Here is a 20,452-nt window from a genome sequence, read left to right as displayed (position 1 = left end):
TCTGGAATATTCCAAGCTGTTAAAGGCACAGTCAACTTCTGATCCACTGGAACTGTGATACAGTGAATTGTAAGTGAAATAATCTGTCTGTGAACAATTGTTGGAAAGATTACTTTTGTCATGCACAAAGTAGATGTCCTAACCGACTTGCCAAAACTATAGTTTGTCAACAAGAAATTTATGGAGTGGTTGAAAAACGAGTTTTAATGACTCCACCCTAAGTGTATGTAAACTTCTGACTTCAACTGTATATATATATATATATATATATATATATATATATATATATATATATATATATATATATATATATATATATACATAAATATACACATATTCATATATATATCAAATACAAAAGGTAAAAAAATACAGCTAGTATGGACAGTGCATCAAATGCGTCGAATGTTATGCCACATATGCAGTTGTCATACAGTATTGTATGTGTCCAACACAGCCGCTCATTGTATAGAACTTTTTGGTTTTGCTGATATTTTTACCTCTTAACTTAGCAATTTGCTCATGGGGTCAGCAAAAGACTAACATGTGAAACATAAGATGCTGGTCATAAACCATTTCTTAAAATCAACATATCATTCTATTCCTTTAATACAGGGATCTCAAACTCATTCCATGGAGTGCCTACTGTTTGCTGGTTTTTGTTTTTTCACTTCAATTAAGACCTAGACAACCAGGTGAGGGGAGTTTCTTACTAATTTGTGACCTTAATTCATCAATCAAGTACAAGGGAGGCGCAAAAACCCAGAGACACTCGGTCTTGCGTGAAATGATGCATCCATAGAGCAAGAAAGCCATTGTTCATATAGATCTAACAATCAAAAGACATCTGGACCACTCATGACTGCTGCTATGTTTGCTATAGCTGATGCATTCTGTGGTTCTTGATAAGGATGCAGACTCAAGGGAGTGGCAATGCTCCCTGAGCGACCGATCGAAGATGTCTACTTGGTTTCTTTGGTTTGGATTGTGCTGAGTCAAGGCTAATTTTGAAGTAGGCAAACACTTCACACTGGAAATTAGTACACTGAACAAAAATATAAACACAATATGTAAAGTGTTGGTCCCATGTTTCATGGGCTGTAATAAAAGATCCCAGAAATGTTCCATACACACAACAAGCGTATTATTTCTCCTTTGCCAAGATAATTCATCCACCTGACAGGTGTGGCATATCAAGAAGTTAATTAGACAGGTGCACCTTGTGCTGGGGACAATAAAAGACCACTCTAAAATGTGCAGTTTTGTCAAACAACAATGCCACAGATGTCTCAAGTTGAGGGCACGTGCAATTGGCATGCTGAATGCATTAATGTCCACCAGAGCTGTTACCATAGATTTGAATGTTCATTTCTCTACCATAAGCCACCTTCAACATAGTTTTAGAGAATTTGGAAGTACGTCCAACCAGCCTCACAACCGCAGACCATGTGTAACCAAGCCATACCAGGACCTCCACATCTGGCATTGTTTGAGACCAGCCACCCGGACAGCTGATGAAACTGTGGATTTTCACAACCGATTAATTTTTGCAAACTGTCAGAAACCTTCTCAGGGAAGCTCATCTGCTTGCTCGGCGTCCTCAACATTCTTGACCTGACTGCAGTTTGGCGTCGCAATCGACTTCAGTGGGCAAATGCTCACCTTCGATGGTCACTGGCATGCTGGAGAAATGTGCTCTTCATGGATGACTCCCGGTTTCAACTGTACCGAGCAGATGGTAGACAGTGTATATGGCGTAGTGTGGGTGAGCGGTTTGCTGATGTCAACTTTGTGATCAGAGTGCCCCATGGTGGCGGTGGGGTTATGGTATGGGCAGGCATAAGCTACAGACAACGAACACAATTGTATTTTATCGATGGCAATTTGAATGCAAAAAAATACCGTGACGAGATCCTGAGGCCCATTGTGGTGCTATTCATCCACCGCCATCACCTCATGTTTCAGCATGATAAAGCATGGCGCCATGTCGCAAGTATCTGTACACAATTCCTGGAAGCTGAAAATGTCCCAGTTCTTCCATGGCCTGCATACACACCAGACATGTCACCCATTGAGCAAGTTTGGGATGCTCTGGATCGACGTGTACGACAGCGTGTTCCAGTTCCTTCCAATATCCAGAAACTTCGCACAGTCATTGAAGAGGAGTAGAACAACATTCCACAGACCACAATCAACAGCCTGATCAACTCAACTTTTCCTGTGACCTGCAGATGCATATCTGTATCCCAGTCATGTGAAATCCATTGATTAGGCCCTAATTACTTTATTTTAATTGACTGATTTCCTTATGAACTGTAACTCAGTAAAATCTCAGAAATTGGTACTTGTTGCGTTTATATTTTTGTTCAGAGTAGGTATGTTGAAATGGTCTTGAACTTTGTCCCTCTTCTCTCCTGCCAGTTTGGGACATTCAATAGAACTGAGTAGGACCTCACCTTCCTCAGGGGCAGACTTATTCCTATGTGCCTTCCACATGACTCATTAGTACTGTATTGCACTTCTGCAGTGCAGTCTCTTGTAAGCAGTAACTTCCTGTGTGCCCAGGACTGCATGGTGTGCAAGAAGTGGGCAGTCAGGGCACTTTTTCTCAGCTGGTATTAAGATAATCAAAATCTAATTGTATGAGCAGCCACAGTATTCTTTAGAGTTACAGTACAGCCAGAGGATAACTGGGACCAAGCTACTGTAGAATCATGAAGAGACTTGTGGAAGAAAACAACTTGAGCCATATTATATAAGCAAGGCGAAATCAAAAGCATGAAAAGGCATGCATGTCAGAGATATGTACTCAAACAAAATCACAGTGAAGTAGACCTAGTAAAGTGCATATCATGTAGATAATGAAGTATACATTGTGTCAAAGGTGCACAGTAACCTACTCATACTAAATTTGAGACTTTTCAACTGTACATTTATTTCCAAAAGGCTACATATACATTTGCAAATTCTACTGTACATAAAACATCCAAAATGTCCATAATTATATAGATATAACATACCACAAAGCTGCCCTGGCAATACCAAACATATATGTTTAGCACTAGAAAAGCTCTGCAGCCTATTAAATTATATAATCTTAAATACTTTTTTAACTAATACTTTTTTTTTTAAATGTATATTGGTATGGTTTTGTTTTGTTGCTTTTTTTCAGTCCCATCTGTACTTTACAACATTCACCATTTACAGTAGTTAAACAAGGCACAAGAATAGTGACATGAAGCCCAAGGCCATGCGTGATGTAAAAAGGAGCATTGTAACCTCTAGCTCTGGTCCACGGGGTTAGTGTGGCATGATAACGCTGAGCCAGCTAATGCCCTGGACCAGAGCTAGGTAACATCCATCCGTGATGTAAATCAGGGTGTAGATATAGTTACCAGGGTTGTGTCCTAATTGGCACCCTTTTCACTATATACTGCACTACTTTTCACCAGGGCCCATAGGGCTCTAGTCAAAAGTAGTGCACAATATAGGGAATAAAGTACCATTTGGGACACAGCCCAGCTCAGGGGACAGTAAATCAGGGGTCCAACAGTAAACTCTTCAGCCAGTGACACAGCAATACTCTAACACAAAGCATAAGTATACAGAGTGTGTGTGTGCGTGTGTGTATTCATGGATAAAAGCCCAGTGGCCCCACTTAACATTTACAAACTTAACTTCAACATTTAATAAGTTGGACATGACTCAGCATTGCTGCATTAAATAAAATAGTTACAATCCTGTTTGGTTGTTATGATGTATTGTATTTTACAGACAAATGCTCTTAATGCAACATCAGCCACTGTTTAGCATTACAACAGCACACTTGCTTCCATTTTTTTGTACCACTCTTGCTCACATTAGTACAGGGAAGGAGAATTCAACAACTAACAATTAAAAAACAATCATATTCAAAATGTAAAGCTCACTCACTAATCTGTTCTATAGCCAGCTGGGTTGTATAACGATGAACATTCGATTGATCAGTAGAGTATAGCGAATCTGAATAGCAATGTAGGTTTCACGTACAACGTAACTTCAGCTCTTATGTAATCCTTCATGATGAGAGCGACAAAAACGGTACATAAATCCGGTCATGTAGCATAAACACTCTTCAGCTCAACACTATCTTTTGTGTCCCAAATGGAACCCTATTACCTTTAAAGTGCACTATTCAAAAGTAGCGCACTATTTGGGAATAGGGTATCATTTGGGACGCACCCTGTTGTATATGAAATTGCATATAACAAACGATGTGCCAACAGTGTTTTAGGTAGAGTAGTTCAGAGGAGACTGCAACAGGTGTACAATCAACAAGTTGAGCGTCTTTCGTAAAATGAGCAACATTTTCAAAAAGTATTCAGATCATTTCAGATCCTTGTTATAATGATCATAATTCTATACCAATGAAAGCAGTGAGTAACTACAAAGGGACATGATCCAAACCTGTAGATGAGAAATCACACTGAACACATAAAACAGAAATATGCGTAATAAGATGACTTTAAAGTATACATCCGCCCTATGAATTATATAAAGAAAAAAAACTATCCATCCTATGAATTACTGTTGCATTCTTTCATTTTTGTTTAAGCTGGATGTCTTTTCTAAACATGTTCAAAACAGTGCCTATTGTTCAGACCAGTAATTCATAATCCCCTGCTTTCCTATGACATTTAACATGCGTCCCAAATGGCACCAAATTCCCTACATAGTGCACTACTTTTGTTCAGAGCCCTATGGGCCCTCCTTACTTGTACAGTACAACAGGATGTTAAACATGCATGCTTAATGTACCAGAAGAGCTTCCATACCATAACACATTCTATCCACATTGATGTCCTGTGTAGTTGTGAAGTGCTGTGCCTCTGCTGGGGGGCTTGTGTGTGGTGGATAGCTATGCAGCTCTTTGACAGGTGTCAATGGTTGGAAGTGGGTGATAAGATGCAGTGATACACATGGCACAGTGCCAGGAAATGATGTCTTACAACTCCTCCAGCTGTCTCCTTCTCCCCCTGGGTGGCCAAACCACAACTCGTGCGCACACACACAAACGCATACACACACACAATACTGTAGCCTGACTCAAAGACATTTTCATCATTGTCAGGGGTTTTGCAATTACAGTAAAACTCATGTTATTCAAATCTGTACCTTTCACATGTTTTTCAGAGTGGTTTCTCCCATTTGATACATTATTTGGAATTGATAACCTAGTATTCAAATAGGAACGAATACCGTCTTACGGTAAATGGGTGTGATATTGGTTTCTTCCCAAATAGCGGACCCTATTCCCTATTTAGTGCACTACTTTTCACCAGAGTCCATAGGGCTCTGGTCAGAAGTAGTGCACTACATAGGAAATAGGGTTCCATTTGGGCACTGAGGATAGTTTCAACCTCTCGGGACGGTGAAGAGCTGTTCCACTCTCTGAAGAGCATTGGTTGGTCCCAACAACAGAATAAGAAAACAAGGGCAACATAAACTCAATTGAGGGGCGGCCTGACTTAAGAATGGATTAACTAAGAGGAAAATAATGGAGGGAATAGAACACAGAAAGTCAAAACAGATTTACAGTACATCCTCAGAAAAGGGTGGATACAGTATGCACACAGCAATGACAGATTTTATATTTTTTCAGTGGTCATTTTTGCCTATTATGTTGTTTTGCACTGTGAACAACAATCTCCATCTTATGCATTACGCTTGTGTTGTTGGGATCTATGTAGAAGAAGAATTCCTCTTATAAGTCAGCCAGTATACTCTGGGACTGAGTTAGCAGTCTCATGATTGGTGAGTTTACCCATTCCACACACTGGGTTGCCTGGGCTTCCTGTTCCTAAATGATGTACTAAGTCTGATTCAGGGTCCTCCTGGCTCTTTGCTGCAGTGCTTTTGGAGTGGATCTTGCCAATTTCCTCCAGAGCGCTTGCCAGAGAGTCCAGGTCACCAGTGTCTTGGTGTCGTGCCTCCCACAGGCTCAGTATGACCGCAGAGGGGCTCTGTTGCTTAAGAAAATACGACAGGTTTCTGTAGGGAGAAAGGCGGGGGAAACAGTTTTGGTAGACAAAGTGGTCACAGCACACTTTGCAAAGTGAACAACACTGTTGTTAATAGATTTGTGTCTCCTATGAGATACAACTCTGTGTTTCAGCACAGTACTGTTTCCAAATCTCAGCAGGGAGGGACTGACATGCAGTGCTAGTAAGTGTGCATCAGAGAAATGACATACTAGACATAAGAGATTTCTTGAAATATCAAAGTTAGTAAACTAGTCAACATTTGAGGGAGGAAAAGTCCATGTCACGTTAGGACTGAATATATACTGTAGGCCTATGATAAACAAACTGTAGGCTTATGGGTCGTTTGGGGTAATAACTTGAAATGTGTGTATTACAGTAAGCCATTAGATCCAGTGGAGGGCAGTATTTCACTATAAAACAATGGTTTACCCGTCCCTGCCAAAAGCATCACCCTCTGTGAATGCAGTCATTTGTGTGCCATCAGACTCAATTAAAATCAGCTTAACATGATAAGATATAATATGAGGGCAGCTGATTGGGCTCATTTGGAAGCCCAAAAGTCTCAAATACCTTCTGCTGTTTGTTCAAGTAATCATTGAAACATTCAGTGAGACATTATAGACAGTTGTGCTACATCTCAAATGGCACCCTATTCCCTATTTAGCACCATGGGGCCCTGGTCAAAAGTAGTGCACTACCTTGGGAATAGGGCGGTATTTGGGATCACAGCCTTGGACACTCACCTATCTAGATGGAGTTTCTGGGCTAAGAGCTGCCAGTCCTTGCCCTTGGCATTGGCAGTGTCGAAAGTGGCACATATCCTCTGGCGGATGGAGAGGGGGATTTTGAAGGCCTTGGGCCCCGTCTGTGAGGTGACGGTGCAGTCCGTCTGCATAAAAAATGGGACTGACTCCTTCTTGCTCTACAAGGGCAAAACAGAGCCAAAACACAATGTCACAGGAGTCAAGTATAATTAAAAATCTATTTTATTTAACAAAAAGGCTGGTTGGATACACAGGGCCATTAATAAGTCAGCTCTCATTGATAGCGTCTAGCTACCCTCGGTTTTAAAAAGAAGCATAGGATGTATCCCAAATGGCAACCTATTCCCTATATATTGCACTACTTTTGACCAGAGCCCTATGGGCCTTGGTCAAAAGTAGTACACCACAGGGAATAGGGAGAGACAACCACTGCAGACTCCTGAGAACAGGATGTTCAGCTAGTGACAGCAGAGGACATTGACTTCACTAAGGTTAAATAAAGGTTGTGTGGATTGCGGAAGTAAAATGTCATCCACACACGGAGAGCCAGGCTCACCTCCGCCACGGACGTATAGACCTGCAGAATCTGCTCATGACCTTTGACCTGGCGCACGCTGATCTTGCAGGAGAGCTGGGTGGTGGTGGGGCTGTTTCTCTCCAGGGAGAAGGCACAGTGCAGGGGCTTCTGGTTGCTGCACCACACTTGGGAAAAGGAGAATTCCTGCAGGCAGGCACACAGAGAGAGAATTATGTAACAATAGCATTATGTATGGAAGTATGCATATGTACTGTGGGGGGGGGCGGTCAAATTCCCACTTAATTCTGATAATGGATGACGGATCGCTCGCTAAATATTACACACGATATCCAGAACCGAGGGAATGATGAACAGGAAAATGATTGCCCTTGATGTTTAATACATTTCTGCAGTGGGCACCTCTGCAGGGAAACATCCTTGACCTGCTGCACGCTTCCATCTTCCATCTCTGCATAATAAAGTCACCTGTAAACGAGTCACAGTGATGGGCTGCCTCCCAAATGGCACCCTATCCCCTATATAGTGCACTACTTATCCTCTACAGCATGGGTGTCCCTAAACCGGGACGGTTGTTGCTAATGTGCACTAATGTGACTAGAATGACGTTGTATACAACAACCAACTTTCCGGGATATAGACATGTCTTATATGGGCAAAATGTTTTGTTAATCTAACTGCAGTGTCCAATTAACAGTAGCTATTACAGTGAAAACATACCATGCTATTGTTTGAGGAGAGTGCACAACAACAAAAAACGTTTATCACGGCAACTGGTTTGATACATTCACCTCTGAAGGTAAATCATGTACTTACATTCAGTAATCTTGCTCTGAGTTGTCATCCTGAGGGTCCCAGAGATAAAATTTAGCATATTTTTGTTTGATAAAATCTATTTTTATGTTCAAATGTAGGAACTGGGGTCTACAGTTTGACCCCACTGCTGTCTCTGGCTCCACACCCACCCCACCTGGCCATCTAGATGTGTGAAAGTTAGTGTATAAGCTAATGATCCACCATGTATGACATTCCTGGGAGTGTGTAAACTTAAAATGTTTATTACCATAGCATTTTTGTATGTTCTCTATAGTTATGTACTTGAAAATATATCAATTGACCAAATCGGCACATTTGGGCAAACTCCTTACAGACTTGATACAAAATATTGTGCAGTAATGTAATTCTTCACTGGATCAGTCTGAAACTTTGCACATACACTGCTGCCATCTGGTTGCCAAAATCTAAATTACACCTAGACTCCAATCTGAAAGTATGGCCTTTCTCTTGCATTTCAAAGACGATGAAAAAAAAATAAACTGATGTTTTTTTGTTTGTATTATCTTTTACCAGATCTAATGTGTTATATTATCCTACATTTATTTCACATTTGCACAAATGGTATCAGGAATATGCATATCATTGCTTCAGTTCCTGAGCTATAGGCGGTTAGATTTGGGTGTCATTTTAGGCGAAAATTGAAAAAAAGAGGACGATCCCAGTGCACTAGCCATTGGGCTCTGGTCAGAAATAGTACACTATATAGGGAACAGGGTGCTATTTGATACGCAACCATGGTGATAGGGACACCAGCTAACTGTACAGTAAAAAGAACAGCCTAGTGTGCCTACAGAGAACTTAACCCCTTAGCTTTGATCATCTGATCCTCCCCGATGTGGGATGGATGTGTCAGATAATGGTGCACGGGAATGATGGACGTGGAGAGGCCAGGTACTCTAGCAGTAAAATAAAAAATAGAAAGCTAACTTGATGTATGGTCCATGCAAGAGCCATTACTCTCCAACTGCCCTTTGAAAGGGGGAGGTTCACAGAGGCAGTCTCCTTCCAAAGATCATCATAAATAAGCCAAGAGGTGTCTGTCTGACGGTCTGTGTGAGACACGCTACCCTACTTCCTCACCCCTCACTGATGTATGGTGGCAATGCAGTGTGCACACACAGTTACCAATAAAGGTAAACAACCTCCTGTAAGAATGGCAGTCTGGTTGTAACCAAACATTTTGTTAACCATCTGGCAATTAATAACACATACAACTTTCTATCAGTGGTGTAAAGTACTTTTTAAAAAATACTTTAAAGTACTAATTAAGTAGTTTTTTGGGGTATCTGGTCTTCATTATTTACATTTTTGACAACTGTTACTTTAACTTCACTACATTCCTAAATATAATTTTTTATTTTTCTCTATACATTTTCCCTGACACCCAAAAGTACTCATTACATGTTGAATGCTTAGCAGGACAGGAAAATGGTCCAATTCATACACTTATCAAGAGAACACATGGTCATCCCTCTGATCTGGCAGACTCACTAAACACAAATGCACCGTTTTTGTAAGTGTTGGAGTGTACCCCTGGCTATCCATATATTTTTTAAACAATAAAATGGTGCCATCTGCTTTGCTTAATATAAGGAATTTGAAATAATGTATACTTTTATTCTTATTTTAGAAATTACATTTACTTTTGATACTTAAGTATATTAGAACCAAATACTTTTACTCAAGTAGTATTTTACTGGGTGACTTTCACTTTTACTTTCTATTAAGGTATCTATACTTTTACTCAAGTATAACAGTTGGGTACTTTTTCAACCACTGCTTTCTATGCTAAGATTTGCAGTTTCCCGAAAATCTGTAGTGCTCAACATTCAGTGCTCAACACTTTAGGGTAAGGCAGAACAAGATAATGTCCATATCTGGAAGTACCAAACAGTCTACATTTGTATGCCAAGACTGCTTTAACAATACCTGACAGGTGATAAAGAGTTTAAAGTTCCATAGCAACCGTTTCTGAAATGATTCAGTGCTAAACGCTTTAGGGTAAGGCAGAAGACGATAATGTCTTACAGTGTCTAGATCTGATTAGACACAATTCTTCCTGAAACTTACAACTGACACAAGTCCTGCTGAGACAGAGACTGTCATAACATGTACATCAGAATGTCTACATCTCTAAGTAGTTAAAGTCTAAAACAGTTACCTGACACGTAGTAAAGGGTTTGATGCTCCATAGAAACTGTGGGACATCCTGGATGTAGACCTGGAGGCTGAAGGTGTTCCCTCTGAAAGGCAGCATCTTAGGTTCCTCCAGGAGCTGTCCTCCTCTACTGGTCTCTGTGGCCACCACTCCCTGGAGGGAGTGAGGGACTGGAGAGTCAGTCGGCCAGTTCTCTTTATCACCACAATTCACTTCTGCTGCCAACCACAAATCCTCACAAAACCTGATAATTTTCTAAAGTCAAGAGAAATTACATGAAATACTAAAAAACTATTCTCATTAGTAGCAAGCTATATTAAATATGGAACCACAATACAAGATTGAAGTTTCAATTGAATGCATTGGATGAGCATGTATCGGCTAACATCCATCCCCCAAATTGTATTTGAAATGATGAAAGTGCTTTTTGATTTGAGGCTGTAAGGTATTCATCTGTCATCATTGTTCTGCTCCTGTGGGACGTTTAATGTATGAGCGGTCTATTCTCAGACCTCTCAATCCCAAAGAGAAGCGACAAAAGAAACAGAGGGATGACTAACACCATGCCATGCTGACTGCTTGTGACTGTGTGCGTTTGTGTTAGGGCTGTGACGGTCATGGAATTTTGGATGACGATAATTGGCCAGCCAAATGACTGCGGGCTCCGTAATAGCAAATAAATATATACTGCTCAAAAAATAAAGGGAACACTTAAACAACACAATGTAACTCCAAGTCAATTACACTTCTGTGAAATCAAACTGTCCACTTAGGAAGCAACACTGATTGACAATACATTTCACATGCTGTTGTGCAAATGGAACAGACAACAGGTGGAAATTATAGGCAATAAGCAAGACACCCCCAATAAAGGAGTGGTTCTGCAGGTGGAGACCACAGACCACTTCTCAGTTCCTATGCTTCCTGGCTGATGTTTTTGGTCACTTTTGAATGCTGGCGGTGCTTTCACTCTAGTGGTAGCATGAGACGGAGTCTACAACCCACACAAGTGGCTCAGGTAGTGCAGCTCATCCAGGATGGCACATCAATGCGAGCTGTGGCAAGAAGGTTTGCTGTGTCTGTCAGCGTAGTGTCCAGAGCATGGAGGCGCTACCAGGAGACAGGCCAGTACATCAGGAGACGTGGAGGAGGCCGTAGGAGGGCAACAACCCAGCAGCAGGACCGCTACCTCCGCCTTTGTGCAAGGAGGAGCAGGAGGAGCACTGCCAGAGCCCTGCAAAATGACCTCCAGCAGGCCACAAATGTGCATGTGTCTGCTCAAACGGTCAGAAACAGACTCCATGAGAGTGGTATGAGGGCCCGACGTCCACAGGTGGGGGTTGTGCTTACAGCCCAACACCGTGCAGGACGTTTGGCCAGAGAACACCAAGATTGGCAAATTCGCCACTGGCGCCCTGTGCTCTTCACAGATGAAAGCAGGTTCACACTGAGCACATGTGACAGAGGTGACAGAGTCTGGAGACGCCGTGGAGAACGTTCTGCTGCTGCAACATCCTCCAGCATGACCGGTTTGGCGGTGGGTCAGTCATGGTGTGGGGTGGCATTTCTTTGGGGGGCCGCACAGCCCTCCATGTGCTCGCCAGAGGTAGCCTGACTGCCATTAGGTACCGAGATGAGATCCTCAGACTCCTTGTGAGACCATATGCTGGTGCGGTTGGCCCTGGGTTCCTCCTAATGCAAGACAATGCTAGACCTCATGTGGCTGGAGTGTGTCAGCAGTTCCTGCAAGAGGAAGGCATTGACGCTATGGACTGGCCCACCCGTTCCCTAGACCTGAATCCAATTGAGCACATCTGGGACATCATGTCTCGCTCCATCCACCAACGCCACGTTGCACCACAGACTATCCAGGAGTTGGCGGATGCTTTAGTCCAGGTCTGGGAGGAGATCCCTCAGGAGACCATCCGCCACCTCATCAGGAGCATGCCCAGGCGTTGTAGGGAAGTCATACAGGCACGTGGAGGCCACACACACTACTGAGCCTCATTTTGACTTGTTTTAAGGACATTACATCAAAGTTGGATCAGCCTGTAGTGTGGTTTTCCACTTTAATTTTGAGTGTGACTCCAAATCCAGACGTCCATGTGTTGATAAATTGGATTTCCATTGATTATTTTTGTGTGATTTTGTTGTCAGCACATTCAACTATGTAAAGAAAAAAGTATTTAATAAGATTATTTATTTCATTCAGATCTAGGATGTGTTGTTTAAGTGTTCCCTTTATTTTTTTGAGCAGTGTATATACAGTGAATTATGAAAGTATTCAGACCCCTTGACTTTTGCTACATTTTGTTACGTTACAGCCTTATTCTAAAAATGTTCAAATATTTTTTTTCCCTCATCAATCTACACTCAATACCCCATAATGACAAAGCAAAAACTGTTTTTTTAGACATTTTCCAAAAAACAGAAATACCTTATTTACATAAGTATTCAGACCCTTTGATATGAGACCCGAAATTGAGCTCAGGTGCATCCTGTTTCCATTGATCATCCTTGTGATGTTTCTACAACTTGATTGGAGTCCACCTGTGGTAAATTCAATTGATTGGACATGATTTGGAAAGGCACACACCTGTCTATATAAGGTCCCACAGTTGACAGTGAATGTCAGAGAAAAAACTATGCCATGAGGTTGAAGGAATTGTCAGAGAGCTCTGAGACAGGATTGTGTTGAGGCACAGATCTGGGGAAGGGTACCAAAACATTTCTGCAGCATTGAAGGTCCCCAAGAACAGAGTGGCCTCTATCATTCTTAAATATATAGATGTACTATTGTAAAGTGGTTGTTCCACTGGATATCATAAGGCGAGTGCACCAATTTGTAAGTCACTCTGGATAAGAGCGTCTGCTAAATGACGTAAATATAAAATGTAAATGTACATTTGGAGATCTGGCCACTTGGCCAAACTGAGCGATCTGGGGAGAAGAGCCTTGGTCAGGGAGGTGACCAAGAACCCGATGGGCACTCTGACGGAGCTCCAGAGTTCCTCTGTGGAGATGAGAGAAGCTTCCCGAAGGACAACCATCTCTGAAGCACTCCACCAATCAGGCTTTTATGGTAGAGTGGCCAGACGGAACCCACTCCTCAGTAAAAGGCACATGATAGCCCGCTTGGAGTTTGCCAAAAGGCACTTAAAGGACTCAGACCATGAGAAACAAGATTCTCTGGTCTGATGAAACCAAGATTCAACTCGTTACGGTTAAGCATGGTGGTGGCAGCATCATGCTGTGGGGATGTTTTTCAGCGGCAGGGACTGGGAGACTAGTCAGGGTCGAGGCAAAGATGAATGGAGCAAAGTACAGGGAGATCCTTGATGAAAAACTGCTCCAGAGCGCTCAGGACCTCAGACTGGGACGAAGGTTCACCTTCCAACAGGACCACAACCCTAAGCACACAGCCAAGACAACGCAGGAGTAGCTTCAGGAAAAAGTCTCTGAATGTCCTTGAGTGGCCCAGCCAGAGCCCAGACTTGAACCCGATCGAACATCTCTGGAGAGACCTGAAAATAGCTGTGCAGCAACACTCCCCAGCCAACCTGACAGAGCTTGAGAGAAACTGCAGAGAAGAATAGGAGAAACTCCCCAAATACAGGTGTGCCAAGCTTGTAGCATCATACCCAAGAAGACTCGAGGCTGTAATCGCTGCTAAATATGCTTCAACAAAGTACTGAGTAAAGTGTCTGAAAACTTAAATATCACATTTACATAAGTAAATTATTTTTTTCTTTGCAAAAATTTCTAAAAACCTGTTTTTGCTTTGTCATTATTGGGTATTGTGTATAGATTGATGAAAAAAAAAAAAAAAACGATTGAATCAATTTTAGAATAAGGCTGTAACGTCACTCAATGTGGAAAAAGTCGAGGGGTCTGAATACTTTCTGAATGCACTGTATAGGTGGACACACACATTTTCTCCTTGCCTCCACTCCTGACTGCATGTGCTGCCATAGAAATAGAAACAATAGAACGGGTATCGCCATTCAAGTCAATGATGGCATAAAGGGTGGACTGGCTGCCATTGGGAGTGTACCCATACAGAGAGGAAGAGGCGAAACGAGAGGTTTTACTTCGCTCAAAAGCTGTCCACGAAAATAAGTAAGTATACTTTTTGTATTGAGGTCAATGAGTGTCGAATTTGGTCAACAGAAAAATTATTATTTGCTACATGAGGGTTATTTGATCGAATAGATGTTAGGTTGTTTCGAACGCACTGATATACGTGGCATTTCAGCAACTTACCCAAAAATGACTTTATATCGGAGTCGAGCCTGCTGTCATGACATAGATCGAGGACTCATCATGGATATAACGCATTTTAGCATGGATATTACAATTGAGGGCTTCCACAATTTTAAAGTAGTCAAATGAGTTGGGGCTTGTGAGCAAACAGCCAATGAGTCGGGAGCAAACAGCCAATGAAGAACAAGAAAACTGACTAATTTAAAATGGAGATAGCCTCAATGGTGCTGTCCATGCTGTCACAGACACTATAATGGCACAGAGAAGCATTTCGCTACACTCACAATAACATCTGCTAACCATGTGTATGTGACCAATAAAATTAGATTTGATACAAAGATTAGTCCTCTATTTATCTTGGCCTGTTCTTCATACACATATCTGTGCTCTCATTTGCTAGAATAGTCCCACCTGATCTCACCTCCTCCCGCCTCCCTTCCGTCTTTGAGGACATGTATTTCCATTGTTAGAGCGGTCACTTGACTATCTTGTCAGTATAATAGAACATCTTTGACCCATAGGAGCAAAGCAGGAAGTACAGTACAAGCAGGAAGTAAAAGCAGGAAGTGTACCCATCAATATGTGCTGTGACTTGTTGATTCAACTCAACTGACATTACAAAAAAAACACATTTCATTACATGAGCCACATCATTTATCATTTGAATGAATATTTAATCCTATCCGATCAGATGACCTGATCTGCAGTACAAAAGTGTTCTATATTTTTTATCATATTTCAAATCCATAAAATCATTTTTAGGATACATCATGGCCATTTTCTTTGACCTTTGAGAAATGACACCCTTTCAATGCTACATTTCCCATTCCCCTGCATTAATATCAGCATTGCTTGAGCAAATGGTATTCTTCTGTAATTCTGTAATCTGTATTCCCTATGCAGACTAGGTGGTGTGCTAGCCCCATCCTCACATTGTATGGCAACTGAAGCCAGAGTAAGAGCTACATTTGGGTACATTTGGCACTGAAATGACATCCTTAATATTATTATCGGGAGCATCCTGTTGATCTAAGTCTAGGATATGACCGGTGATTGACTCTGTCCGTCTATAGCCAGAACTTGAACAACATGAAGCAGAGTGAATGTGATTGTGGCCGACAGAGGCCCAGAGGACAGAGGGGGCTGGCATCTGCTCGGCAGGCTGCGCTGGGGACGGATTCATAAACCAAATCCAAAAAGCATTTTAAACCCAGCTGTCAGTGACTTCTGGTAAATCACAGGAACACAAGCAGGGGCTGAGTCACTCCTGAGGCCTATTCTGTTCTGATCGCTTCTGTTCTGCTTTATGTCTCTTGGGTGAACTGAGGCAGTTGATTTCCCTGATGCTAGATGATGAGATATCAATACAGACATTCACATGCTTTATTGAATTATATGACCGAATGATTGGAAGGCTAACCCGTAAATATCAATGTTTGTGAGGAACTTGATTCTCTTCTATCATCTGCCGCCTAAGCACTGCCATCAATACTGCGATTCAGATGATTGCCCAAGAGCAAACTGCAATCAATGAAAAGAATGAACCAAGCAAAGGAAAACAACGTGTGCGTATGCATTATGCAACCACCAGGAAATACACCTATTATTCAACAGTATTTCTTATATTCCACTACTGACAAACAGGCATTGCATGACAAAAATGGATGAGAATGACCTAATCTCAAATTGACCCCTAATAGCTCTACCTTGGAAGATCACCATATTGCTTATACCAATCAAATCCTCTCAGATCTCCACAAACACATAGGGCATATGGGTCGATTTATGGTGCAGAGCCCCTTCCTGCTTACCTGAAAGGCGTATGGCGTGTCGTCCACACAGTACACTCGGAGGCTGTAGTCCATGGGTGTGGCCCCCATGCTGCCAAACACTGCTAGCTTCAGCCTCTTCACGGCTGCCTGAGTGAGTGGTTCACCAACCAGGGCGTAGGAGCCAGGCTGGTCCAGCAGCAGGTGGCAGCTACTGGAGTCCATCAGGCAGTAACAAAATGTTGACTCATCCTCTACTGACATCACTTCCTGTGACAGGGAACACAGAACACAGGCCGGTTGGCAAGAGACGATGATAAGACAATTGCATGAAGCATCATTACATTTGATTACATTGAGAAGAAATACTGTAATTATGCAATTGTGCTATGTGTGGATGTGTATTTGTTCTGCATCTTTCATAGTGTCGCGTCATCATGGGAGCATTTAAATGTTTGGTTCAATGAATGGCAATTGTAGTGCTTTTTCAAACGGGAATAATATCTGCTAATACGTAGTTTCCGAGGTAGATGAGATGGTAACATCTCAGAACACAGATCAGTCATCATGAACAACAGCAATAGGTGGGAAACCCCTTTTACTATATTAACCGACAATAACGGAATCAGTCGTTTTTATCTTCCCAGCCAGCTACCATAATGATATCCCACATTATCTCTCTCTAAAATAGCTGTGTCCACTTCAAATAAAAACACCAGCGAGCAAATTGGAGACATACAAAGCTATATCATTTACACAAATGAGAAGTAATGAAGGGCCAAGCAAGGCTTGATGGTTAGTAGCTACCAATTTTACTGTCTCTTGTTATTGCGTGTTGAACCTTTGGTCGCGGAGACGGTTAATGAGATGCAAGGCTTAGCTATGGTATGTCAATTACACACCTGTACCATCCTCAGCTAGAATGACCTCCAGGGAGTCTGCAGAGTATGACATCTGCCGCGGTGCATGTTGTATATCCAAGAGAGATTATAGACTTTATCCCAAATGGCACCATAGGGCTCTGGTCAAAAGTAGTGCACTATATGTGAATAGCTATTTGGGATATACGCATAGAAAAGGGCAAGAGACAAAAATGGTGTATATGAACAGTGGGGTCGGGAGTCAGCCCGTAATTGAGACAAAGATCCCTGCCACCCATTCCCATTGTTTCCTTGCCTGGGGTAAGCAAGCCAGTGATACAAGCAAGGACTGCTACAACCTCTTGTATAGTTAATTGCCTTACATAGGGCACACAGCCCACTTCCATTGGTTGTAACAACATTATATAGGACAGAGTGGGTGCAGGGGCAAATCCAGAGGCTGCTAATATTCTAAATAACAATCCTGTTTTAATCACTGACACCACATAGCATAACAGCCTGGGGCAGAACTACAATATTCATTATTCTGACCCCCTGTTCAGTCTGCCAAAACGTGGTCAGATGTACAATTATAATACTGCCTGCCTGGAAATGCTCTTAATTATTTTCTGTTATACTTGTTTTGTTCAAAAACAAATTTTCATGAACAAACAATTCTAAGTGAGGGAGGGCATTGCCTACAGACCCTCTGGGTTGTGTATTAACCTCTTGGGAATGTACACTACGTTATAGATTGTAGAAAGCTATTTTTTTAGACAACAAAATAATATTGGACATTCCTAAGGCGAACAGTACACACTGGGAAAAAAAACAAGAATGCTGAAATATCTCAACAAAGCCTACTACTAGCAACTTTGCATGATAAAAAACAAACACTATGGCTTTAGGGTGTAGGCCATAGTATCTAAACAACGGTGTTGAGAAATACAAAAGGTAACAAACCAAGTTCTAACAATTACTGAAAAAGCCAGTGAGTGGCAGGCAGGCTGATTCACGTGTCTGTTTAGTGAAACATGTCCTGAGAAGTGGGAGGTGTTTAGAAAGCAGGGCAGGCAGTGGCAGCATCACAAATGGCACCCTATTCCCTATATAGTGCACTACTTTGGACCAGGGCTCATAGTTAAAAAATAGTGCACTACTAGGGAAAAGGGTGCCATTTGGGACACATTCGGTGAGTCCAGGTCAGATGAGAGGCCATTTCCATGACTCTTCCCCTGATTGCCTCACGTCCACACCCATTTCAGTGTGTCCATCCAGAATCCACCAATCGATACTTCCGATGTCTAACGGGCCCTTTTGCCCTGTCGTTACCCGTCTGACTGTCACAAGCAATGTGTTTTCTCTGCTATTACATGCTGTAATTGTTTTGTTTTTTCTCCAGTGCTCTCAACGTTATTCCCCTCAGGCAGGCTGTTGTTCCCCTCAAGCAGGCTGTTGGATCCACAGTGACCGTAAGCCTTTGTGTGACTCACAAATGGCACCGTATTCCCTATTAAACTGCAGTACTTTTGACCAGATCCCTATGGGTCCTGGTCAAAAGTAGTGCACTATGTAGGAATTGAGTGCAGTTTGGGACATATCCTTTTGCAATGCCCTGCTCCACACCCTATGCTCTCAATAGCCTTTTCACACTTTAGACACACACATCTCAACAGGCACATCACAAAAAGGCTCGCTGGAACATTGTCCCTCCCAAAAGAGAGATACATTTTGTACAGAGGTCAGGAAATGAACAAAACTGATGGAACAAACTGTGTTGAGGTGTCAAGGGAAAATACAACCTCTATCTGGGAATATCTTTGACCAGTTAAAAACACACTGCCCCCAGGGTTATAGAAGAAAAAATAAACAATAACATAAGGCCTGCCCACATGAAAAATACTATAGTGTATACTATGGTAGGAATACTATGGTATTCACTGTAGTGTTTTTTCAGACTTTACTGTAGTATTCACTGTAGTGTCTGAAGTGTGAAAAGGATATTGAGGGCAAAGGGTGTGGAGCAGGGCATTGCTCAAGGATGCATCCCAAATTGCACTCAATTCATACATATGGGCCCTGGTCAAAAGTAGTGCACTTTTTAGGGAATAGTATACTTTAGTATTTAGTGTAGTGTTTTTGCGGACTGTAGTACAGTATACTGTAGTATTTACTGTACAGTATACTACAGTCTGCAAAAACACTAGTGTTTTTGGGTACATTACTGTAGTATTTCCTAAATTGTTTTTGTTTTATTATCTTTGACTTAAAACTGGGGGGGGGGGGGCTTTCTCCTAGAGGAAACCTACTGGAGAAATACAAAATGTTCAGATAGTTCAGTTTCTGCTCTTTCTATAACCTGTAGGGAACACAATATATGATCTATACTTGGCGTGTAGGTTTCTCATTTAAAGGTGGCACAAATTCCGGTATGGGGGAGGGGAATGGGCAGGGTATATGCAAATTAAATACAGAAGTATTTACTATAGTAAAAAAAATGTTTTGCATACATTTCTGTATTATTTAATAGTGTTTTTTGTCGATAATACTAGTATTTACTATAGTATTCTACAGTATACTACACAATTATATACTAAGTACTACACATGATCGAGGTAGTGTTCTATAGTAAACTGTAGTATTTTCTTATGTGGTTGGACTCGGTCGTGGACTAAAAAATGAAATCTGTGTCTGAGTAACTGGCCCAGAGAGCACAGAGTTGTTTATGGTTAAAGGGGCTTCTCTTACCTCCCAACTGTTGTCCTGTGTTTTCCTCTTCAGTTGGATGTTCCAGTTCTCAGTGTCAACTTCTGCACAGTGAGCTATCGTCATAGCAACAGGACTGGAGAGGTCTAGGCCTAGAGGACCATAGGTGACCTCTGGTCCTAGTAGGATCTCACAGCCTTCCTCCGTCTGGAAACTGAAACACACACATTGGCATTGATTCATTCTGAAAAGACGCTATTCAACTAACTGTAGCTACAGGTATAATGTAATTGATAAAATGTGGTCAAACATTTAATGGGTTTGCAAATTCAAGGTACTACTAAACGAACATCGCATTACATTATAAGACTAAAAACAACTGAAATGCTAACTCTACATAATCGACTTAAGACATTAATTTATTCCCCATATAAAACGGACATATTTTAGATCATGTATGTTAAGGGCTTGAGTGTGCACCAATAACAGTCTAATAAAGGGATCTGTGTGCCGGTCGGTCGCTGATGAATTTGCATA

The 20,452-nt window shown here is 41.8% G+C and overlaps 1 protein-coding gene across 1 annotated transcript in view; it reads right to left on the bottom strand.

Annotated features, from left to right (window-relative positions):
• Positions 1 to 2,915: 2,915 nt before the first annotated feature.
• LOC106585133 (netrin receptor UNC5D-like) overlaps positions 2,916 to 20,452 on the bottom strand; it is a 231,934-nt gene continuing 214,397 nt past the window's right edge. Inside the window, exons 13-18 of the mRNA XM_014170997.2 lie at positions 19,958 to 20,129; positions 16,392 to 16,619; positions 10,321 to 10,470; positions 7,344 to 7,508; positions 6,767 to 6,945; positions 2,916 to 6,030 (exon numbers count right to left, since the gene is read on the bottom strand). Of these exons, the coding sequence (XP_014026472.2) occupies positions 5,751 to 6,030; positions 6,767 to 6,945; positions 7,344 to 7,508; positions 10,321 to 10,470; positions 16,392 to 16,619; positions 19,958 to 20,129 (1,174 nt within the window). The 3' untranslated portion in view covers positions 2,916 to 5,750. The remainder of the gene's footprint in view (positions 6,031 to 6,766; positions 6,946 to 7,343; positions 7,509 to 10,320; positions 10,471 to 16,391; positions 16,620 to 19,957; positions 20,130 to 20,452) is intronic.

This window comes from Salmo salar, chromosome ssa24, assembly GCF_905237065.1.
Source record: "Salmo salar chromosome ssa24, Ssal_v3.1, whole genome shotgun sequence".
Lineage (NCBI taxonomy): Eukaryota > Metazoa > Chordata > Actinopteri > Salmoniformes > Salmonidae > Salmo > Salmo salar.
The sequence above is the reverse complement of the archived record's forward strand: the minus strand, read 5'-3'. Positions and strand labels throughout refer to the sequence as shown.